We start from the raw sequence: 25,598 nt of genomic DNA, 5'->3' as shown, positions 1-25,598 counted from the left end.
AAAACGTTTCACAAAACAAGTAAGATCCCACAGTAAATATTTATAGGTGCATAGTTCATGCTCAATTACTTTATATATATGTATATATGTATAGAAATATATTAACAACTTTCACAATCATGTTATCCTTTGACAGAAAAAGAAAGATCATAGGTAGCAGTTAAAAAAAGAAACAATACCAAATTACCAACAATCCGTCAACAAAACATATACAGCATTAGAAATAAGGAGTAGACACTTAGGTGTTTTTTTATTTCATTTTAAAAAACTGCTTTCTGACTTTTTAGAACTTGAAGCCACAATATCCAGACAACAACAATGGCTCTGAGACCCAGGCCTTCGTTTCAGAGGGAGGTTGGTCGCTGAAACGAAAACTGGACGCAGTTACAGATGCTCCGATCATTGCTGATGGAAGACTTCAAAAGACACTGTACAAACTATAAAAAGTAGTTCACGACTGGGCACATTGGAACTCAGCACTTGTACAGGACAGGGTGTCTTTGCCAGCAGCTAACAGAAGGAAGAGAGTTGAATTCAAGCCTCAGGTTCATAATCCTGGTATTCTTCCTGTTGGGAACAGCAACATCAACATTGAAGAAGGAGGAGGAGGAGGAGGAAGATGAAGAAGAGAGAGAAAACATCTCAATATATGATGTGCTAAAGGTAAAGGTAAAGGGGCGCCTGACCATTAGGTTCAGTCGTGTCCGACTCTGGAGTTGTGGCGCTCATCTCGCTTTACTGGCCGAGGGAGCCGGCGTACAGCTTCCGGGTCATGTGGCCAGCATGACTAAGCCGCTTCTGGTGAAACCAGAGCAGCGCACGGAAATGCCGTTTACCTTCCCACCGGAGCGGTACCTATTTATCTACTTGCACTTTGACGTGCCTTCGAACTGCTAGGTTGGCAGGAGCAGGGACCGAGCAACGGGAGCTCACCCCGTCGCGGGGATTCGAACCGTCGACCTTCTGATCTGCAAGCCCTAGGCTCTGCTAGTTCACACTAAAGTGGAACTTAGTTTCAGGTGGATGCTCACTAGGGATGTAGGGGTTAGAATGTTTTCATGTATTTCCCTAAGCACCACATCTCCTTCCCTAATCTGGGCAGAAGCTTCCTGGGCTTTAGGAAAGAGGCAGAAGCCCCTCCCTGCCCCAGTGTGAGTGCATGCCATAGCAGCCCCCTCCCCTTGAAAGGAGAAGCAGCTTCTGCATCACTTTAATGCAGAGTGGAGAAGTCTTATGGGAACTACTTTGCATGATGGCAAATACACTGTCTTAATGGAGACAGTTCTTTAGAAAATTCCGTAATGCAGTGACATTCACAGTCCATTAAAGGCTAGAATTTTGTATTTAAATTTAAGTAGGTATACATTCGTAGGAACTTGACTGAAGAATGCAAGCTATTAGAGGGGGAAGTGTTTTGCAGGGAGAACAAAAATCTACAATTCTAAAACAGCTTTTGAGAAATGGTGTGGCCAAGGAAGCAGCCTGTGCATGTCTTTTCACACTGAATAATAATATGAATCATGTTTGTGTTTTCTTTGGTACTGGTTTAGGATCTGAAATTAAAGTCCTTACACTGGTATTATAAGATAAATCACAAAGAAGGTTGCTCCCCCCCTTTTTTAATATGAATGCAAATAAAAAAATGTGCTTTTGAGTAAAGAATTTATCTTTGGCAGGCTTCCCCCCTCTCTTTCCATGATTGTTCTGGTATTGCTTTTGGGCTCTGTCAGTATGAGGGGCATAAAAATGGTTTTCATCATTAATACATGTTATTTTCCTTCTATCGTGGGGGTTTGCAGTTTGACAGTATAACCTTAGGTGAATTTACTCTGAACTAAGTATCTCTTTGTTCAGTGGGGTTTACACCTAGATAAATGTGCATGGGATTGTGTATGTATGTATGTATGTATGTATGTATGTATGCATGCATATTTGGTTTTACTCCATGCTGCAGCAGTAAGTAGTGTGGTCTTGTGGAAAAGTGCAGGGCAGTGGGGGCGGGGCATGCCCACCCATGAGGTGCGATGAATCCACCACCTCAGGTGGTGGAAACTGAAGAAGGACCATGCCTGTGGTCATCCCACTGTCAGGGACTGGACAGAGGAGATGTAGACCACCTCTCCATCCTGACCCTTCCACGGAGGAGGAGGAAGAAGACAGTATAGATTTACATCAGGGGTTTGAGGGAGGTCACACCTCAGAGGCAGATGAGGGGGAAAGTTGAGAAATCATGGGAGAGCCAGAGCAACACCCGGCTGACACATTGTCATTAGAAAGCATTCCAGACCCTCCATCTCCCAGAACCCGGCGAGCCTTAAAAGTAGGAGAGCAAAGAGCTCAAAGACAGAGGGCACATAGCAGCACCCATGGAGAAGGTGATGAGAATGATGAATGAGGAAGTGGGAGAGAAGGGGCATGGAGATTCACTTGGGACAACGCCATTATCCAAGAGGCTGGGTTCTATAGCCTCTCTCTGTAAAGATTGAAATAAAAAAGGACTGTAATAAACTTTCCCCTGTCTTTATACTTTCCTGGGCAACCAGATGGGAGCCACTGACAGCATCCTGACACCCATCCACTCCACCGTTGATGGAGAAACAGCACGGATTTCTGGTGAGATCTCACACAAAAAATCATGAGATTGTGTGAGATTTCAGTGAGATCTGGCAAGATATTGCCAGAAACTGGTGCCACTGCCGGCACCGCTTCTCCATGGGTGGCAGCATGGGGGAGGGCACAGGTTTCTTCTATGAGTGCAGTACATGTTTATTGACAAGATAGTTTCTAAATTTCTCCCAACACTTCAAGCATAAACAACCAGGACATCTATCACGAGGTGCCCATTAATGCTATACTCCGTGAAAACCCATCAAAGAAAGATTTTACCTCAGGAGGCATTTCGTAGGCCTCGTTTTCTGGATCTGCTGGCATGTCTGTGTTATCCATCATTCCTTCCTGTGGGAGGCCTTCTTCATTCTGCGATTGTAAACAAGAGGGGGAAACAATAGCATGGCAGATTTCTTCTTAGTTTAATTTGAAATGCAACCCCTCACTTCCCACTTCCAATAAAGCTATTTGTTGCTCAGTTTGGTTAATGGAGTATTGAACACAAAATGTTCAATCAGCACCACAGAGAAAGTGGAAGACAGAATTCTCCCTTAAACAGAGAACTGCTCCTCATTTTTTTCCATTTTAAATTTTGGTAAACATTTCAAAAAATATTTAATGAAACCCAGAAGGCTAATGGCAATGTGGGTGCAGCTGTTGTTTCTCATAGGCTTCCATATAAATTTAAAAAACCATCATGCAATTTAACACAGTCCTTCTTACTCACAATGCTTGTAAAGGTATATTTGTGCCAGCGGAAGTAATTCTGTCCTCCCCCTCCCCAACAGCCGGAGCGCCCCCATCTTGGTAGTAGAGCTTTGCATGCAGAAGGTCCTAGATTCATTACAGCATCTCCAGAAAAAAGATTCCTTGCCTGAAGCCCTGGAAAGCTGCTGCCACTGAGCTAGGAAGATCCATAATTCTGCATTGCAGAGGGTTGGACTGATTCCCCATAGTCCCTTCCAACTCTACAATTCTACGATTCTATGACTCAGTATAAGACAGCTTCCTAACAGATCTAATGGCTCTCCCTGCCCTAGCATGCACACTTAGTGTGTGCACCCCATGAACATGTATGTGCTTCATAAGCAGTTCTTCTACTGCAAATGTGGTCTGTTGGTGGTACATTGTTGTTTGCCTTGGCATAGATTGATTGATATTGGTGTGCCCGTGCAGCGTGTAGATGTTCTTAACCATGGACTAGATCACCTTTCCTGTACGTTGCAATCCTATGATTTCCTGCTTAACAGCTTCAACAAGCGCCAGGCTTGTGAGACGCAGGAAGCCATAGATCATTCAAAAGCAGCAATTACTGGTAGGCCAAGACATATTTGACAGTCAAGATGGAGTAAACGGGCAAGCTAACAGGGAAATCATGGGGAAGTGGCCCCTTCGTCCTGGGCTGAGATACCTAATGAGCTACTAGATGCAACATCCGTCACTGACATATAAAACAGGCAGCAGACAAGCAAGTCCTCAGTCATACTTGGTTGATTAACCTGTCTCACAATGTCTTCTGATGGCGATCTTAATTCTAATTTAGATCAAGAACTTCGGCAGCAACGTCTGTTTCAGTTTTATGTTCTAAATTCTGCTAAATGGTTGGCTTGGTTTCTCCTACAAGTATTTGAAGCTGCTGCTCTTAAAACTGTTGCCTTATTGAAATGAGATGAGATGACTTTAAACCAGTGCTTTTTTTCTGGGTGGATGCAGGGGCACGCATACGCCTAAACATTTTGTGAATCTAAGTTTGGCCTCATTGAGGGGCAGCGTTTCAATATGAGTAGGAAAATGTGAGTACCCCTAAACATTTTTTTAAAAGAAAAAAAAAGCACTGCTTTAAACTATCACCAGCAATGGTCCTACAAAGGGCAATGCAACCCAAACATTTCCAAGTAGCCCAGAGATGGGCAGAGGAGAGGCAAACAAACATCCCTTGAGTACTTTTGAAAGTACAACATAAAGAATGCAATCACATGTTCATGTAGGTGGGCAAAGCAATAGCTGCAAATAAAAGATAATGCACATTATAATTCACTTTATTTTCTTATATAATTAAGGACATGAACCAAAGGAATACATCACTACTTCACCTATGGAGAATTCAGTCAAACCGCTGCACTAGAAAGTTTTGGAATTATAATCATATTACGTCTATATATAGCACAGTCCATAGCACATTTTCTGTGACAAGCGAGTTAAAAGTTAAGATTTGATAGAGCCTTCCTTCCTTCCTTCCTTCCTTCCTTCCTTCCTTCCTTCCTTCCTTCCTTCCATCTGCTGTTGCCCCTGGTTAAATAGATTTGAAATGCTTCCAAAGCAATACAAATTCTACCAAACCTATTTATTGGAGGAGACTGCTGCAAAGGTGTGTATAAGACATGACTACTCTTTGAAAGCGTCCATCTTTCGACTTTTTATGACCACTGCATACCGTTCCTGTAAAAATAACACCAGATGAATTAACTTTCATTTCCACACACTATCCACTTTAACATCTGCTTTATTAATTATTATTTTTTAGTTTTCCTTTAAAAAATAGATGTTGGGTTGGATGTAAAGTAAGTTAATTGCACTTAAGCCTCAATGGTTTCAAAGGCAGCTAAGTGCTACTAATTTAGCCTAGATTGAACCCATTATAACATTTGTGAATTACTGATGTTTTCCCTTCAAACTGCACAATCCTATGCCCATTTATTCAGAGCCAAGTCTCACAGAGGTTCCTGGGGAAGTAGACAAAGGGTTGTGGTCACAAGCTATTTTTGCACTAGTCATGTTCCATCCATTCAAAACCCCTGGCAAAAATTATCCCGAAGGTGGGTAAATTGGAAGAATTTGGTCTCCAAGGTTACAGATATCAATAACTTAAAATAAGACAAGAAATAGGTAAAGATAAAGGGACCCCTGACCATTAGCTCCAGTCGCGGACGACTCTGGAGTTGCAGTGCTCATCTCGCTTTACTGGCACAAATAGGCCCCCCCCCCTTTAAGATTTGGGAGTATTCAGGAATTTTACCCCCCATCAGAATGCTTATTGACTTTGAGGTTTGTGCTGATCATGAGCTTAACGTTTTGTGTCTACCCATTCTTTTAAAAAGCAGGCTTTCCTTTTGGCTTGCTGGGAATGAAATGTGTGTCAAGCGAAACCCACTTATAAATGGCTCTTGAGGTTCCACAAGAAAGAACATCTCTGCCTTCTAATGCTGTCTGTAGCAGGAAAGCAGAAGGCATCTGACTTTAGTAAAAATGGAAAGAACCATTTTTTTTTTGCTGGCTGAAAATCATAAACTGCTGGGACCCCACTAGATTTTCTAAACATACGCCTCAGCTACCTGACAGGTAGTTATTCTGGACTGGTCTGTACTGAGCAAAGCAAAATTACCAAGGTAGTAGCATTCTGAGGCAGTAAAATGTGTCACTTCAGAGAGGAGGTACTCACATTACTGAATGCTCCCTTACAGAAAAAGCTCCCTGCAATTATAAAACTAGCAGAGATGCGAATAGGCTGGGCTCGAACCTCTGTCTATTTTGCTGATTTTTTTTTTAATTGTAACAGGCAGTTTGTTGCACATGGAGGAACATTCAAAAATGGAATCCCCCACATGCAGCCTGAAGTGGTACACTCCATGCTACCAGCTCTGGATTACAGTACCTGTACAGACCGGACCAGATTCTGATGCACCTTGTAGACCAGACTTAAGAAAATAAACATATATGTCTTAAATTAGGTAGAAACGTGTGCATTTTTTTTTGAATATATTCACGACAATAACTTGCAAAATTCATATTAGGAGAAATTGCTTGCAAAATTGTGTACATTAGGCAAAACTGCACACTTACAAGTGTTTATCAGGAGAAATTCATATTGAAATGCTGAATAATTTTCATGATTTTTTTTTAAACAACAACAACCACCCCGCAAATTGTGTTGAAATGTGGAGAACTGAATTTTAGGTTGGAAAAATGAGGAACTGAGATAATTGAAATGGACAGGTCTTTCCACACCTACTTGCACACAGTTTGATCTTCTGTTGTGTTGCTGTCTAGCAATACAGACCTTCATAATTGCTTGCTCCTTAAACTAGCAATTACCAAATTGACCCAGATCTTGACTTTTTGGATCCATGCCTAAGTGCACTCTCCAACCTGTTAGCTAAGCTCCTGACACTTTTTAAAGAACGAAACCCAATACCTGCACCATCCTTTATTCTTCTGCAATTATTTATCTGTGCTAATAGAGCCTCCCCAAGAAAGCTTCTCTGCTGCCAATTAACTTTAATGAGAAAAACTGGGTGTTTTTCTGACCATCAATGCAAGCAAATACAGTACACCTGTTGTTGAACATGTTTATCTAGCAAACAATCATTTTAGCGTATTATATTTTAGATTATGTATTTTTATATTGTATCATTTGATCAGTGTTATGTTTCTTAAAGGATCCTCAACAAAAGGTAATAGTGAATTGGGATGATTGTTTCCACTAAGAAGCTGTGCTGAACAGGCAGATAGATGCCTGTTCTCTCTTCAGTTAAGACCCCAGAATTAGCATAATTATTCCTGATAAGCTTACAGAAATCTACCTCTTTTAATCAGCAGAGTTTATAATAATTTCCTGTCTCCGGTTACTACTGCCTGGTATGCAATGAAATATTTAGCAGCTTTATTCGGTTACAAGTTCAGCATTTTCTTAATGAGACCATCTTGTTAAACAAGACCAACAGAATTTTCGAATATGGACACATAATATTCTCAGTTGTGTTTCTTTTTCTTATGTCCAGATGCCTGGGAGAGGGACTCTGATGCAGAGGACACCTTTATGAAAGTGAACTAGCTGGAGAGAGAGAGAGAGAGAGAGAGAGAGAGAGAGAGAGAGAGAGAGAGAATGGGGGCGAAGGGGAAGGGAGGAAACTAGAAAAGCTGACTGCTCCTCCAAGGCCAGAGATTCATAGAGTTGGAAGCAGTAGTGTAGTGTGGGTTGCCAGTGCCCAGGGCCGTGAAAAAGCATGGGTGGGAGGAAGGAAAATGGATGGAATATGCATGTGCATTCAACTGCCTAACAGTGTCCTTGTCACCCAGGAGATAAGAAAAGAAGAGTTGTTCTGCTGTCTGGAGAGGTCACTTCCTGGTCAGCATCCTGTTCTCATGGTGGCCACCCAGATGCCTGAAGAAAACCCTCAAGCAGGAACCGAGCGCAACAGCCGTCCAGTGGTTTACAGCAACCGGCATTTAGATGTTAACATCAGACCATGGTTTAGTGCTATGGGGATGAGCCTGAGTGAGCCACAGAGAGACCTTTCATTTTTGACTAACTGCAGTTCCTCATTTTGTCCAAATGTGCAATCTGTGTTAGTCTTAACTGGTATAATGAAACAACCCAGGGTCATTTAAAAATGCTGAGTTATTTTCTAAGCCAGTTAAGACTAACCACAGTTTGTTTGGGCGTAACAAGTGATTGTGGTTAGTTGAAAATGGAAGTGAAAGCTTCCAGTCTCCTCATCATGGCCAACTGGCCATGCTGAAGGAGGTGGAGGGAACATGAGTTCTGAGGCTTATGCATATTATGCTAACTAGATCATTGTGTACGCATATATGCAGGCACAGTAATGACTTCAGTGTTTACAAATAAGCAAGTGAGTTGTATTTTCTAACATGCAAGACTTACTCCATGTATAATCTCAGAAAAATGCAATTTCCAGATGAAACATTAATAAATATGTACTAAGGGGTGGCTAGGATTGACAAACACTCATGCTCTCTGGGTGCATTATTTGTCTTCTCAAAATGAGGTAAGAGAACTGTAATTGTGCTTACCTATGATTAATGGAGGGCAGTCCTTTTCTAGCAGAAAATGCTGTAACCTCAGCTAAATTAGGCTACGGCAGGGAGGATTGTATTCTTGATTATGTGCTTATTAATGTCACTAGAAACACCCACATTTTATGCTGCCTGGCATGATTAACTATTCAGAACACATGAGATGTGTATTGCACAGAAATGGATTTATTTTTCTTAAAAAAATGTAGTAGTATTTAAATACTATTTACACCTTCTCAAACTGTTCATGGTCTCTGTTTTATGGTACCTCTAGGGATAAAATAAGTGTTCCAATTTTATCCCCATCTTTGCCTTGGCAGATGCTGTCTTTAAATTTTATGTGAGTTGCTAGCCTAAGGCTATATTTCTTCAGGGATCAGTCCTGTCCTCTAGGATCTAGATGGGTTTGCTACCAGGCTGCTGTGAATAAGGCTTGTGCTATGGGGCTCCATACATACAACATTCTATTCTAGGACCAGGGGAGACTGAGCACAGCAACCCCCCCCCCATCTTGCATGCATTTAACATAGGCAATTTCAACCATATGCAGTTGAAGACGGACTGGTGAGGGGAAGGAGAAGTGGGAGGAAGCTGGAAGCCCCAAGCAGACCTGGTGCACAAGGAGCTATTAATTTCTCAGTCTTCCTCCCAGGGCAGGTCCCTCTCAGGGTGCCTTTGGCTGGTGGCATGGTGGTTCTGGGACAATCTGGGTGCCACAATTTAAGAAGTATATTGACAAGCTGCAATGTGTACTGAGGAGGGCAACGAAGATGATCAAGGGTCTGGAAACCAAGCCTTATGAGGAATGGTTGAACTTGAAGAAGCTGGATATGTTTGGCCTGGAAAAGAGGAGATTGAGAGGATATATGATAGCCAACTTCAGATATCTGAAGAGCTGTCACATGGAGGATGGAGCAAGCTTGTTTTCTCCTGCTCTGAAGGGTAGGACCCAAACCAATGGCTTCAAGTTACAAGAAAGGAGATTCCGACTAAACACCAGGAAGAACTTTCGGACAGTAATAGCTGTTCGACAGTGGAATGGACTCCCTTGGGAGGTGGTGGACTCTCCTTCCTTGGAGGTTTTTAAGCAGAGGTTGGGTGGCCATCTGACTTGGATGATTTAGTTGAGATTTCTGCATTGCAGAGGTTTGGATTAGATGACCCTTGGGATCCCTTCCAACTCTATAATTCTACGACTTTAATCATGGATTTGGCATGGTTACTGAAGAGAGAGCTTAACCACAAGTCCTGGTTCACTGTGCCAAACCTTGACTTAGCACAGCAGCAAAATGGCTTCAAGCCCCTTTCTGGGAGACCACATGGTAAGCCATAGTTTTGCTTGCTGTGTTGTGTAAACAAGGACAGTGTATAATAAATGGAAGGGAGCCTTAAAAAATGAGCAGTGATGACGGGGGGGGGGAAGCTTAGTGCAGTAATCCTTGGGCATTTCACCTGTGTGAAATGTCAGACTCCTGGCTTCCGCTTCCGGCACGGACTGGTATGGTCGGAATTCCATCTGCTCCCGACCTCCATGGGGAATTTTGAGGCTGTTTTGGGAGTATGCAGCCTCCCAACCTTCCCAGGCATGTGGGAAGGGCAGCTCGCCCACGGTGCTCCAAAACCTGCTCTGACCCTTCGGGAAAATGGGCAGGGGAGTCAGGGCAGATAGCCCCCCTGAGGTTCGGCACTCCTGCGACCGGCCTGTCCGTCCGGGATTCCCAACGCTAAGAAATATAAATTAGTGAGTCGCCTTGGGCATGCTTCAAACGAAAGAGGAGAAAGTATTTTGCTAAAGAATCCAGCCACTGTTTGAAAAGAAGAGGATGAGAATTTACGACTGTATCGGTATGTGAAATATGTGAAACGGGACAGAAGGGGGGGAGGAGCCCTGGACTATGTGATTGTATGATTTTATATTGGGCAAATACCCCCCAGAAGACCCAACGTTTATATAACAAGTGAGATTTGAATGATTGAAAAACTGAGTATGGAGGAGAATATATGAACTATAATCTATAAATGTGTGAAGTATGAAATGAATCCCTTGGACATTGACGGACTTTAATTGGAAGAATTTGGTTGACTGCCAAGAAATGACGCAGTTAGAATTATGCCCGGACTGCAACGTGAGATCGTAGGAGGGACAAGGCTGCATTTTTTTTTCTTTTTACGTGACGATTTATAAGTGAGATGGCTAACCTCCAAAGATTTATAACCTGGTGCAGATCGGGACTTTTAAAAGTGGAAAATATATGAAATATAACAAAGAAGAAAATGGCGACTGTACAAATACGACTTTTGGATTTCAACCAGCAAAGCGAAAGAAGGAATGTGGAGTACAGACTTAAAATCACACAGTGATACTGCTTGTTTGGACTTATCTTACTTGTTGGATATATCAGCGGCTGTGAAAACACTGGAAGAGAAAGCAAAGCAATAATTTATGATAATAGAGCCTCCGGAATTTGAAGCATGGGAAGCCTTAAATAAATTAAAGTAATAATTTGGACAATTTGGAACCTTTTTTTGTTTTATAATTGGAGAAATAATTTGGAATGTAATTTGGAATGTTTCATATGATATTGTTTTATTGGAAACCACAATAAATATGATTTGTAAAAAAAGAAAAAGAAATGTCAGACTCCTGACTGCCACCCATTCCATTTCATCTAGCATTACTCATTACAGAGAGAAGGGCAGTGATAAGCGCATAAGAATTGCCCTGCCTGATCAGGCCAGTGGCCCATCTAGTCCTGCATCCTGTGCCTCCAATGGCCAACCAGATGCCTGTGGGAAGCGCACAAGCAGGACCTGAGCACAAGAACACTCTCCCCACCTGCAGTTTCCAACAAATGGCATTCAGAAGCATTCAGAGCAAGGCCATTATGGCAAAAGATACATGAGGTAGGGGAGCCAACAAGCACTTTGAGCGTTATTCCCTGCTGAACTGTAACGTTATGCTGTATAAGGAGAGAGCAACAGCCAAAAACTGTGTTTGAAAATCTGCAATACACCTAAGAAAAGGCTCTTGCTGTTGTTGAAGTGGTTGCCCTGCGGTTATTGACATTGTGAGTTTCTCTCTCAAAGAGCTCCCTTAGGTACAATGCATACACTAACGTCCATCTACCAGGATGGTGTTTAACTTTTCTTCCAGTTGAAAGAAAAGGCATCACTTGGTTGGAGAAAGTACCTGCAGTGATGATTAGAACATGAAAGCTTTTTGGATTCTCCCCAGCATTGGTAAACTACTAGGGTAAAGTGTGAATATTCAAGGAGACGAGCATGCAGGCTAACAAGCATTTCGCTTAGCTGATTACCCTCCGGAAGCAGGCAAAACCTTATTATTGGCTTTAAGGGTGCAGGTTACATCTGCTACTAACTTGAAGGATGCACATGATTGGCTTCGCCAGTCTTCTTGCTCCAGAGCCACTGGGCTTTTTTATGTTGTCATAAAAACCATTCCATTCCTCTTCTTAGCATAGAGAGACAGTGTGGTGTACTGGTTCGAGTGTTGAAATAGGACCTGGGAGACCAGGGTTCAAATCCCCACTTGGCCATGGGGCTCATTGGGTTACCCTGGGCTAGTCACTGCCTCTTAGCCCAGCCTACCGCATATGGAGAGGTGGAGAGCCATGACCATCACCTTGAGCTTCTTGGAGGAAAGTAATATACCGTAATATACTTCTGCACATACCACACACAGTTAAATTAAAGGTGTGGTGCAAGGAAATAAGACAATTCATAGAATCATAGAACCCTTCCCAACTCTACAATATCTTTTTTTGAGGTGAGGTGACCAGGGCTATACATAGTACTCCAACTGTGGTTGCACAGTTTGTATAACTGCATTATGATCTTGGCAGTTTTTATTTTCAATTCAAAGGAATTTGCCTTTTCCACGGCCACTACACACTACTGTCCATCACACATTATTGTTTTTCACACCCAACCATAATTTTTTTAACACATGCTGTGGATAGCAGCAAGAGCAAGGCATTTTCCTAGGTTCACCAAAATTATTTGATGGCATTACTGGTACATAATCTGAAAGATGATCACTGGGTTCCATCAACTGAGGGTATATGACTGAAAACCAAATAGGAAGTTAGGCTACAAAGACCACAAGTACAGTAGGAGCAGCCTGAAGATAATAATCACAACTCTCCCTTCCACAAGTAACATTTGCAGTTGAGCTAATGAATACTGACAAGCTGTCTAGAATTATGTAGCAACACCAGCTTTTAAGAGCATGCTGGCACTGATACAGGACTCCACTTGTGTGCGTTCTCTCACATTTGCATAGATGGAAGAGAGATATAATTGAAGGAACGGGTGGTTTTACACATAATTCCGAAGCAATGCCAGTGACTGATTGTGCTTGGAACACAACATACAGAAACAGGCTTCCTTTTCTCTCTACTATTTGTTACAGACTGGTTGGATGCAGAGGAATGGTAGGAGGAACCAGCTGGGGAACTCCAAGGGAAGAAGGCTCAGAGCCCGGGGATTGGTAAGACAATAATGAGTGGTCAGAGAGAGAAGAAGATTGGGAGGAGATGGTGTCAGAAGCTGAAGAGGTAATAGGGCTTAGTGATCAGGGAGAGTCTGTGGCAGAGAGAAGCCTGGAATCAGAATCAGAATTTGCAGCAGGAGAGTAGGATGGGGGGGGGAGCAAGAGACAGAGATGAGTCAGGCTGGTAAAGAGACATGGGTGTTTCCCACTCCTGCTGCGACCAGCTCCTCTCCCCCACTGGTCTCCCATAAGCTGAAGAGGTAAGAAGAGAAGAAGACGACTTTGGATTTGATATCCCACTTTATCACTACCCGAAGGAGTCTCAAAGCGGCTAACATTCTCCTTTCCCTTCCTCCCCCACAACAAACACTCTGTGAGGTGAGTGGGGCTGAGAGACTTCAAAGAAGTGTGACTAGCCCAAGGTCACCCAGCAGCTGCATGTGGAGGAGCGGAGACGTGAACCCGGTTCACCAGATTACGAGTCTACCACTCTTAACCACTATACCACACTGGCTCTCAGTGATAGGCAAGTGGATGGAGCCTCAGATTACTTGGAAAGGAACCAGGGGAAGAGGAGACTTAGGGAGCTGTGGGAAGGCAGGGACCTTCAGTGGTAAAAACTGGGAGTAATCTCTGCTGCTCCCTGTTCACTCACTGGCTCTGTTGGGCACAGCAGAAGGTGGACATGGCAATGCATCGGAGCAGCAGCAACTACCAACAGCTCACTGAAGGAGGAGAACCAATCAATTCTGAGCAAAAGGATCAGCGCCGGTCAGCCTGCTGGGTTTCAACCAAGTGGAATTTCCCCTTCCCAGGTACTACAAAGGCATCCAGCAGAGGACTCAAAGGTCAAGAGCTGTCACACGGGCTTCTTCTTCGTGCTGTTGCAATTCTGCCTGTGGTGCATATGCCTATTTCCTGAATAATAATGATCTATCCCAAAGATCTCCATTTTTAAGTGATGGAATGTGTATTCTGAGTCAATAGCTTGCTGTAGTGAGTCTTCAAACAAGATGGTGAGATGTACACCAATATTCTGGAGGGTATTTTAACCAACCAACGAAAGAAACAAACAGCAGCTTGCATTTTTCTGAAAACCTTCTTGTCTTAGAAATGCCCTTTGGAGAAGCAATCATTGGCTTCACTGAACAGTTTGACATTAATCCATAGCCTAGTCTTCACTAACTTAATGACCTCTAGCTGCTTGGACTACATTCCCATCAGCCCCAGCTGATGTGGTTGTGCTCTGTGAACAGGATCTAGATTGGAACATACAGTTGTGATTGTAGGGCCCTTTCTGCTTTCTGTTTTCCCAATGAAAGCTTCTTCCTTCCATGTGCTGTTGACCTCCAACACTGCTATTTCCTACAAACAGTTTTGTGGGGGAAGTCAACAGGGAAATGACACAGAGGCAAAGTGTTAAACACTCCATCTGTGCCCTAGTCCTGACCTAAATTATCACACTTCTGGCATTGCTGTTAAGAGAGACAGAGAAATGAGAGGATCCCAGGACAAGGGTTCTAGCCGGAGCTGATCCTACCGTTGGGCAAAGGGAGGAGGCCACATCTGGCAGCTGATTCTGGGTGTCACATAAGGGCAGCAGATGTTCAACTGTGCATTGCAGGAAGTATCTGGTGGAGATCATAAGTGTAAAAGAGAAGTATAATAAATGTAGGTATCAGAAGGAGAGATTTTGGCTTCAGGGCTCCTGCTGCATAAAAGCAAGAGGAACAAGTACAAAGTTTCACAAAACTATCATTACTAATCCAATTTATACCCTGCAATGAAAGGAAGCATCTGAATAATGGCTTGTGGGAAGCTAGATTTACTGCTTTTGATTGCCATACTCATCTCTTCCTACATTGGGGAAAACAGAGTGAGGGATCGGGAAAACATTTGGCATTTAAGAGCAATTTCTGAAAGACAAAAGAATGGATTTAGGGAAGCAAAAGGCAGGAGCATTTTCATAACTGAGCCACACAGAGGTTGGATCTCCTGTCTCTGTGATTACCTATTACCTACAATTCATTTGTGACATTTCCTCCCCCTTGATGGTGAAAAAGCAGCCGAATCCTCAACAGGTACTTCATCAAGAGTGTGAAGTAGTATAACAGTGTTCTGATGATGCCGGCAGGATCTCTGGCTATAGTATGCCTTGAACTGAAGCTCATCCTAAAAAAAATATGGATCATATATACCCTTTGGATGTCTTAGGCTGACTTATAAATGAAATTAGCTGCTGTAATGAGCATCATTGGCAGTGCCACAGAGTTCAAACATTAGAAGCAGAGACAAAACTGTTGAAGAAGAAGAAGAAGAAGAAGAAGAAGAGGAGGAGGAGGAGGAGGAGGAGGAGGAGGAGGAGGAAGAAGAAGAGTTTGGATTTGATATCCCGCTTTATCACTACCCGAAGGAGTCTCAAAGCGGCTAACATTCTCTTTTCCCTTCCTCCCCCACAACAAACACTCTGTGAGGTGAGTGGGGCTGAGAGACTTCAAAGAAGTGTGACTAGCCCAAGGTCACCCAGCAGCTGCATGTGGAGGAGCGGAGATGTGAACCCAGTTCACCAGATTATGAGTCTACCGCTCTTAACCACTACACCACACTGGCTCATAAGAAGAACCTGCCAGTGGCCCACCTAGTCTAGCATCCTGTTCTCACAGAGGCCAACCAGGTTCCTCTCTTTTGGCACCCAAGAAAGAAAATGAAGATAGCAATTTAGTGGCATGAGAAACTTGTTGCAGATTTCAATATTGTGCTGTTCGAAGAGACTGGAAGCACTGACTCCTTTTGGAAGAAATCTTTGCCCATGCCCACAAAAATATTATTCAATTGTTTTTACTGGCAGAACTCTTCAAAACAAAACATAAGCATCAAAGATACAACCAAGATAACCTTACAATGTATTGTGCTGTCCAGCACAGGCTCAGCAGACCTATAAGCAAAGTTTCCTCTCTCTTTAACAGCATCCATTTCCCTGGAGCTGTTTTCCTGGAGAGCTTCATTTACATCTTCTGTTCCTTGTGGCATTCAGACAAAGAACTAAAAGCCACCACAAAGATGGTGAATCTGCAACTCCAGTGCCTTTGTCACCTGATCTAAGGTGACAACAGTACTTTAGAGTAACAGAAAACAATCAGTAGGTAATCACTAACCACCTCACTTTGGCCACCTCATGAGAAGAGAAGACTCCCTGGAAAAGACCCTAATGTTGGGAAAGATGGAGGGCACAAGGAGAAGGGGACGACAGAGGCTGAGATGGTTGGACAGTGTTCTCGAAGCGACTGGCATGAGTTTGGCCAAACTGCGGGAGGCAGTGGAGGATAGGGGTGCCTGGTGTGCTCTGGTCCATGGGGTCACGAAGAGTTGGACACGACTGAACGACTGAACAACAATAACCCATTTAGGAGCTTAGAGCCCCTTGGAAAAACCTCTATGGAAAACCCCCAACATTAGCAATACAGATTTAGCCATTTTCCATTTTAAACCTTCATCAATACACATATCTCTCAATCCAATCCATTATACTTAACAAATCTTACGTAGAGAATGAGCTAGTTGACCATCTAGGATGCCCAATCCATTCTTAAAGGCTGACCTTTTGCTAATTTGTTGCTTGCTGGTGCAGCAAAGTGGGTACAATCCCAGAAGTGGAACCAGACCTGAATGATTATCAAAGCCAGCTCCCTACCACTGGATGAAATCCACCACTGTGCCAACCCTGATCAGTTGCCATGCAGCACCTGCTTAAAAACTTGTGATATTGATTTTTATTTAGTACAGTCGTACCTTGGATCCTGAACTCCTTGCGAGTCGAACGTTTTGGCTCCCGAACGCTGCAAACCCGGACGTGAGTGTTCCGGTTTGCGAACATTCTTTGGAACCCAGATGTCTGGCACAACCTTTGAGGCTTCCGATTGGCTGCAGGAGCTTCCTGCAGCCAATCGGAAGCTGCGCCTTAGTTACCGAACGTTTTGGAAGTCGGATGGACTTCTGGAATGGATTCCGTTTGACTTCTGAGTTATGACTGTATTTATTAGTTGCTTTTTTAAAAAAAAGAAAAAGAAACAAATTCTACTCAAAGCTACTAACAGCAATAAATAAATATCACATACTTTAAAACCAGCATAAAAACAAAACAAAGGGGGGCGGGAATCCAAAACTCATTCATATATTTTTTAAAGTTCCCTGGGAAGAAGGACTGTTAAGCTACTGGGGGGATTGCTGCCCTCTCATCACCCTTAAGAAATGACAGCTGCGGGGATTCTTTGGGGGAAGCCCAAAGTGATATAACAGTGCGTAGTTTAAATGTATGTATTAGATGTGGCCTATCTCTCCCACGTCACACAAGACGTGGCCCTTAGTCATGGGCTGCAGCTGTCCTGGTCTTTATAGCACACAAAGCCCAATAATTACTTATCTGGGTTAGTCACTAAGTAGGAAGAGCATATCAAGTTGTTTAGGTCTCTGTGCAACCTTGCTATTATCTCTTTCAGTGGGACGCCTGGAAAAAAGAAGAAGGCTGTGTGTCTGTCTGTCTCTCTGTGTGTCTGTGTGAAATTAACTTGTGTTGGGTTTAAGAAAAGTGAATTGCATTTCCTGCTTTACTTGACACCCTTTTTCTTAAAACCAGTTTTCTGACAGTGAACCAAATGAAAAGCTAAGAAATGCTTTGGTTCCATTTCCTCAGTGTTTCCATTGATCTGGCAGCAACACTTTCCCCTCCCAGATACTAAAGGGCCAGTGCTCAGTACGTTGGCCAAGATGCTATGCCTTAATATACCAGATATGAAATGAAGTCTTGTTAATAAACTGTACAATGCAGCATTCAGAACTCTGGGCATTGCAACAGGAACACAGCAACACACCCTGAATGGACAAAGAGGGCATTTGAAATGAACCCTCCAGTGGCCTTTTGTTACTCTTTCACTGTGTAATTTTGTAAGGGGGGAAATATTGGCTATTTGCGGCATTCAGCTGCGTAGGATGTAGGACTTTATTTATTCACTGGTGTCTTGTTTCATTCCGGCGTTGTCTGGTAAATTAGTGGTTTAATAATCCAATGGCGGGGGAGACCTTATTTTTCAGAAAACATGGTGCTTTTTGAGAATACAAGAAGAGGTTTTCTGGGTCAGGCCAATGGCCCATCTAGTCCAATCAACTGTTCTGACCCTGAGGAGGACCTGAACGCAAGAGCACTCTCTCTTCCTGAGGTTTCCAGCAACTTTTGAAGCAGAAAGTGCTTCCTTATGCAGAGTCTATCTGGTTCACTTCATACTCTGAATGGAGATTGATCAACAAGGTCTTTCCCATAACTTCTCCATGAGATCCTTTTAAATGCAGACACTAGAAATTAAAGGTAGGGGCTTACTTCATGAGGGTAAAGGTAGAAGATAAAGGACCCCTGGATGGTTAAGTCCAGTCAAACACGACTATGGGGTTGCGGCGCTCATCTCGCTTTCAGGCCGAGGGAGCCGGCGTTTGTTCACAGGCAGCTTTCCGGGTCATGTGGCCAGCATGACTAAACTGCTTCTGGCACAATGGAACACTGTGATGGAAGCCAGAGAGCATGGAAACGCCATTTACCTTCCCACCACAGTGGTACCTATTTATCCACTTGCACTGGCATGGTTTCGAACTGCTAGGTTGTCAGGAGCTGGGACGGAGCAAGGGGAACTCACCCCGTTGTGGGGATTTGAACTGCCGACCTTCTGATCGGCAAGCCCAAGAGGCTCAGTGGTTTAGACCACAGTGTCACCCATGTCCCATTTACTTCATGCAGAACATCACTTCTACTATTATTTAATGCCTGCCACCTGCAAGCTGGAAAACTAGGTGCTTTTGTTTATTTATAACATTTATATCCTGCCCCCCGGAAGCTCAAGGTGACATATATGGGTTCTCCCCCTTCTCATGTTATCTTCACAACAACCTTGTGATAAAGTTTAGGCTGAGAGAGAGTGACAGGTCCAAGATCATCCAGTGAGTTCTATGACCAAGTTAGGATTAGGACCCAAATCTCCTTGGTCACAGCCAGACACTCCAATCATTATACTACAACTACTCCTAGTGGGGTGTATTCCTCAGCTACACAGAAAGCTGCCTTATACCATTGTCAGACCACTGGACCACCTACCTCAGAATTGTCTAGCAAGGGTAGTCAACATCGTGTCCTCCAGAGGTTGTACAACTCACATCACCTCACATTTATATACCAAAACAACCCAAAACTTCCAAGCGGGTTATAGGATGGGTGTTGGAGTTCCACAACATCTGTGGCAACAGATGCTGATCATTGTCTGCTGCAGGGATGCAGACCCTGTGTCTCTCTAGATTATACTGCACTCCAGTTCCTGTCATCCTGTCCATAGTGGCTGGGAAGGATGGGAACTGGAGTCAATCAACATCCGGTAGGATACAGGTTCCCCAAATCTGAACCACTCCAAATCCCTCTTGGATGTATGAAAACACATATCTGGTTCTTTGAATCCTGGCCCTCATGCTGTGCACTTTTTCACTTTATATTAAGACATTTTCATTCAGCGACAAACCTTTGTGCCACAGAGAAGCACAAAATATTCTCACAAGGAAGGAACATTTTTTTCCCATGCTAGAAAATTGCCGGCATAGCTTTTTAAATAAAATTAAAGCCTCATCATTTGAACATGAAGTCCGTGTGAAATCATTGTGGAAAATACTGGAAAACACAGCACAGCACATTTTCACAGAAAGTGACCTTAGATTCCTATAAATCAGTGTCTTCTTTTTTCTGTGGAAACTAAAAAGGAGGAAGATTCAGAGATTCTTGATTCTTCTTTTCCCTTTTCTTTGTAACAGCATTGAATCAGCTCTGACTCAGGGTCAAACTACACATTACATTAAATGCATAGTGTGCAGGACCACATCAGGATCAAAGAATATAGGGAAGGGGAGCTTTGATTCCAACAAAAATTACCCCACATGCAACAATTAGCCTTTGAAAAATGCCCCCTTAAGTGAAACTTGACCCTCAGGAGCCACTATTAGAAAGACAAACCTGGCCACTTAACTATGGTCCTCCAGATTTTCTTGGACTCCTGTTTCTATCAGCCACAGAGTGCATGATCAATGGCCAGGAATGATGGGAGGTGTAGTCCAACAATATATAAGTGGGGCACAAGTTCCCTGTCACTGCTCTAGCCATATATATTTAACATTACTAATAGTAGGTAGCTTAAAATTGGGCACGAATAATACTTTTTACATGAATTTTAAACACACACGCACCGGTTCCTGAGCAACCTAGCTAACTGTACAATAAGACACACATTTTAATGGCATTTGACACCAAGATAAAAATACTTCCAAAATGACACTAAACACCCTCACATTATGAAAATTGACTTCCCGACTTTGCCTTGTTTCGGTAATCCCATTCCCCTGAGTCTACTTCATGGGCTCTGTTTCGTGGCGACTGGCATTTCTATGATGGATCCAGCCCAACCATTTAACAAAACAGTAGCTAAGATCAAAGAAAAGAGGAAGGAAGAAAAGAGACAACCCAGAGATGAGAGACATTTTGAAAAGATGTTTCCAAGATCTACACCTAAAGACATATCTGCTACAGTGTTTAAGAGACTGGAAAGCCTAAGGTGACCCGAAACAGCTGAATAAAATTCGCCTGTCCTTGTTTGAATTATGTTTGGAGTCTGAAGGAGGAGGAAGAGTTGATAGCAAACAAGATATTGCAGCGCAGCAACTGCTAATGGTCTGAACATGGAAAATTGGAAGTCAGCCATGGACAACACAGTTACGTCAACTATTCTTCTGTGCAGGAAATAAAACACTCTCCGAAGAGACTCCAGAATATCGTTGCCAGGCTGCTCTTGCCCATCTCCCAATGACTTTAAGCCTCAAAAAGCCCCACTGAAATGAAAATACAAGCTAAAAACATGTGGGCTCTGCAAGGTGTGTGTTGACAGGTCCTCTTGTAACACAAGGCATACAATTCCCCATGGAAGCAGACTGGAACATGACAAAGCAAGAATCTACAGAACATAGCTGTGGAAAACTTCTCAATCTTAATATGGTATACTCGAAATCCCCTGACCCAACTCTTGTGGTCTTTACTCCAGTGTAAGTCATCCTCCTCTCGTTTACAGTTCTCTCTGCAGTTCACCATCAGTTCTCACCCGATCTCAGAGAGCAAGTCACGTGCCTGAAAAATTAAGCACACCCCCCCCCATCTTCGCAGAGAACTCCAGCAACTCAGAAAGCTCGTCTCATAGCTTGTGTAGGAGGTGGAAAGAAAAAGTGCTAAATATGCATTCAATCCTGTGAATGCTCTTCACACAACATGCCCTAAAAATATATGCTAATTTACTGAATAACATGCTATACACAGCTTTAAAGAAAGGGTGTCTATCCAGGCCTTGGTTTATGTGCAGCCCAGCTCTTTAGGGTTACTGTACTCTGGTCATATCCACACCATACATACAAAGCACATAGTTTCCCCCAAAGTATCCTGGGAGCTGTAGTTTGTTAAACGTGATGGGAGTTGTAGCCCAGTAAGGGATAAACTGAGGGATGCGGGTGGCACTGTGGTCTAAACCACAGAGCCTAGGGCTTGCCAATTAGAAGGTCAGTGGTTCGAAACCCCTCAATGGGGTGAGCTCCCATTGCTCAGTCCCTGCTCCTGCCAACCTAGCAGTTTGAAAGCATGTCAAAGTGCAAGTAGATAAATAGGTACCACTCTGGCAGGAAGGTAAACAGTGTTTCCATGCACTGCTCTGGTTCACCAGAAGCAGCTTAGTCATGCTGGCCACATGACCCGGAAGCTGTACGCCAGCTCCCTCAGCCAATAAAGCGAGATGAGCGCCGCAACCCTAGAGTAGTCCACGACTGGACCTAACAGTCAAGGGTCCCTTTACCTTTAAGGGCTAAACTACAGTTCCCAGGATTCTTTGGTGGGGGGAACCATCCACTTTAAAGTAGATATGACCTCTCTACTTCTCCATGGTTCAGCTTGACTGCTCTTTCACTTGTGGGTCGCCATTTTGAAAAATGTTAATAGCTTGAGGGCTGAGCCCGCTGTGGTTCTGAATCAGGAAACAGGATCTTCCTTTCTCCAGCAGAACCCAACTTCTATCAAAGCATGTGGTGTGAAAGGGTGCATGAGCAGATTAGCTAAATGCAAGGTCACAATCCTTTGGTGGGAGTCTCTAGAGAGTGAGTCAAGCCCTGCACTTTTTGAATTCAGACAGTCAGCCATTTCCCTTTTTCTTTTGTGGTTTCCCCACACACATAGGACTTCAGGATTAATTGGTATTCCCCAGTTATTTCCCCAGAGACACTTGCAAAGGTGCCGAGTTTGCAAGCGCTGGTGGTTGAGAAATGCTGAATTGCATGGGCAAAGGAAGACAGGACACCAGACAGAATGATGCCAAGTGTCTGCCAGGTGAGTGACCCTGCCTACCTGTCAGGCCTGGCAAGGGTGGAATCCAGCCTGTCGGTCAGATCCAGTTCCCCACCTGCAGATAATACAACACTGAAAGGCTGTTCCTGCTTGTAGGATGGAGCATGGGGCTTATTTTTCTTTGCCAGGCTTCTATGGAAACAGGAATATTACATGAAAGCACCCAGGGTCCTACTGCAGCCTACCATGCCAGCAGCTATGCCTGGGGACTAAAATGACTCTGAGAGAGAAGTTATACAACCACTGATCAAGCTGAAGAACACACTTGAGCCTCCACAATTGTAAACCTATCACTTTGAAGTATTACTGGATGTGGTAATAATAATAATAATAATAATAATAATAATAATAATAATAATAATCCTTCTACTTCCATCTATTGAATGTGAGGACAAGTGTCTCATAGCTGAATCACCTTTTCGGGGACTGCCCTTTTAAAGCTGTTTGGAGTGGGGTGTGGGAGATGAACAAAATCTTCTCAAAGTCTGGAAACAATCCTTCTCTAACTCTGTAATAAATCCTTCTTGTGCTTTTTTCAACTCCTTTCACCTCTTTCCCCTAAGGCAGACGTTCTGTGTATATATTAGAAGCTGATCTGATCGCTTTTAAAATTATGCCTTGAGAGCTCTGGACAATGGAAATACTGTCCACTGGGATCTAGCAAACGACCAAAGAATTAAGCTTTAAATATGAGTGCAAAAGCTGCTAGAGACAGGTGCATTTATCTTGCATCGTTGACTCACCTCATGAATTCATCCCAACGTGGGTTGAACAAGTATATAATGGAAGATTGGTATAATCCTTAAATAAGTTGTGCTTCAAATGATAATGAATCAATGTTTTAGGGGGGGAATCAGTTGCATTTAAGATTGATTTTATCAGTGATGGGACTAAAGCAACATACCTCCTCTACGTTTCCTGACTCCCCAGTCTGTTCTTTTCTTGTCTACATATAGATGTTGGAGGAAATATATAGGTACATTGTATCTAAGCACATGATTATTCAAACAACCCTGTAAGGTTGAGCAGTATTACAATTCTCATATTGCTGACGAGGGGGTGGGGTGGGGCGAATAAGAGACAATAATGATTTGAAGGCATCTTGCAATTTCAGAACAGGAGCAAGCTCTGAGTGGGAACTTCCCAGACTACAGCTCTGTCTCTCAAACATTGTATGTGTCTACAACAGGGGTCAGAAAACTTTTTTCAGCAGGGAGCTGGTCCACTGTCCCTCAGACCTTGTGGGGGGCCAGACTATATTTTTTTGGGGGGGGGGAATTCCCCCCGACTCTCCCCTCCCTTCTCCACAGCACCAGACGAGCCCTGGTGGCTGCTTACCTGTGCCATGTGAACGGCAGGCGGCGGAGGGACAATGAGCGGCGTGAAAGGGCTGGCTCCGGAGAGGGGCTGCTTAAAATGGTGCTCAGCCAACTGTGGCTTAACCAAGCCCAACCCCCTTCCTCCTCTAGGCAGGGCAGGGAGAAGCCAGGAGGAGGCAGGGAGGAGGTGCCGCCATGGTGTGTGTGTGGGGGGGGGAATGGCGCAGCCCGAACGATCAGAATCCCCACACCGATCCATGCGGCGATTCCCAGACTGTCCACGAGCTGGATCCATAAGGCAATTGAGCCAGATCCAGCCCCCGGGCCTTAGTTTGCCAACCTATCGGTTAGAGCAGGGGTCAGCAACATTTTTCAGACATGGGCCGGTCCACCGTCCCTCAGACAATGTAGTGGGCTGGAATATTTTTTTTTTGGGGGGGATGAACAAATTCCTATGCCCCACAAATAACCCAGAGATGCATTTCAAACAAAAGCACACATTCTACTCATGTAAAAACACCAGGCAGGCCCCACATATAACCCAGAGATGCATTTTAAATAAAAGGACACATTCTACTCATGTAAAAACATGCTGATCCCTGGACTGTCCACGGACTGGATTGAGAAGGTGATTGGGCCACATCTGGCCCATGGGCCTTAGGTTGCCTATCCCTGGGTTAGAGGGTAGGACTAGGACCTTGGAGACGAGGGTTCAGGTTGCCATACAGCTCTGATGCTTAGTAAGAGACCCTGGGCCAGTCACGGTCTCTCAACGTAATGTACTTCACAGGGTTTTTGTAGGGATGAAAGGGGGAAGGGGTGAACCATGTATGCCACCTTGAGCTCCTTGGAGGAAAGGCAAGATATAAATTTAGAAATTAAATAAATTTGGGAAACCAACCACTTGCAGTCTGAAATGGAATGGTGCTACCAGCTGCTGCACTTGGCTTAACCCAGTGATGAGGAACTTATCACCCTGCATCTGTTAGGGGATTTCAACTCTCACTAACATGACCAATGGTCGGGGGGGGGGGGAAGAGAGCTGTAGTTTGTCCACAGCTTCCCCACCCACGGCTTAACCAAATAGTAGAGGCTACAGATAATTGGTCCTGCCACATGGGCATTGGCAACACAAACTTTCCAAAAGTTCTGCACCCTTTCCAGCAACAACATCCAGAAACAATCCACCCACCATCTTGTGGGATGCAGCTGTTAGATGTTGAAAAGAACTCTGATTTCCAAGTTGCCAATAGTATGGAATGTTGCTGTTCAATGTCTTCATATTGTAAGGTAAACACAATTTTCAGCCCAGTTTTCTTTATTATCATGTCAGCTTGTTTAAGGATTTGGCTTCAGCCCAACAACCCTCAAAATGGCTCACAACAGCAGAATCTAAACACAATAAATCACTGACAAAAACAACAACAATAAAATAGCCAGGAGAAGATCAGGTCAGAAGAGCCAAAACCGATATAGTAGCACAATTAATTTAGCTGTTCGAAAACCTGCCTTAAAAGGGCTAATTTTGATCAATAGTCATGCAAACTTCTTTGCTGAAGACATACTGGAAAGTTGGGGAGAAACCCACGTTTTCTATGTAGAGGGATTTTTTTTAATGTTCCCTTTTAATTGGGGGAGCCCACCCTACAGGGGAGAGCCCCAGTGAAGGTTGATCACGAGAATGAGGCCAAAATGAGGGAGCAATTCACAAACACACACTGTTTTCTTCCTATTTCTTTGCTATACCAACATGAGTATGTTTTCTGAGAGCCATGCAGATAGAATGAATAAAAATGGCCTTCCTTATTCCAACATAATTTCAAGTATTAAAAGTAATAAAACAACAACAACAACCGCAATCCACCAGATTCCCTAGTGGTTTGTAGCTTGT

General features: G+C 43.6%; 1 protein-coding gene across 1 annotated transcript in view; it reads right to left on the bottom strand.

Moving 5' to 3' along the window:
* Positions 1-252: 252 nt before the first annotated feature.
* SNCA (synuclein alpha) overlaps positions 253-25,598 on the bottom strand; it is a 40,745-nt gene continuing 15,399 nt past the window's right edge. The window contains 2 exon segments of the mRNA XM_033160795.1: positions 253-567; positions 2,887-2,976. Of these exon segments, the coding sequence (XP_033016686.1) occupies positions 535-567; positions 2,887-2,976 (123 nt within the window). The 3' untranslated portion in view covers positions 253-534.

The sequence above is a fragment of the Lacerta agilis genome, chromosome 9 (genome assembly GCF_009819535.1).
Source record: "Lacerta agilis isolate rLacAgi1 chromosome 9, rLacAgi1.pri, whole genome shotgun sequence".
NCBI lineage: Eukaryota > Metazoa > Chordata > Lepidosauria > Squamata > Lacertidae > Lacerta > Lacerta agilis.
Note: the sequence above shows the minus strand (reverse complement) of the source record. Positions and strands in the feature narration are given on the sequence as shown.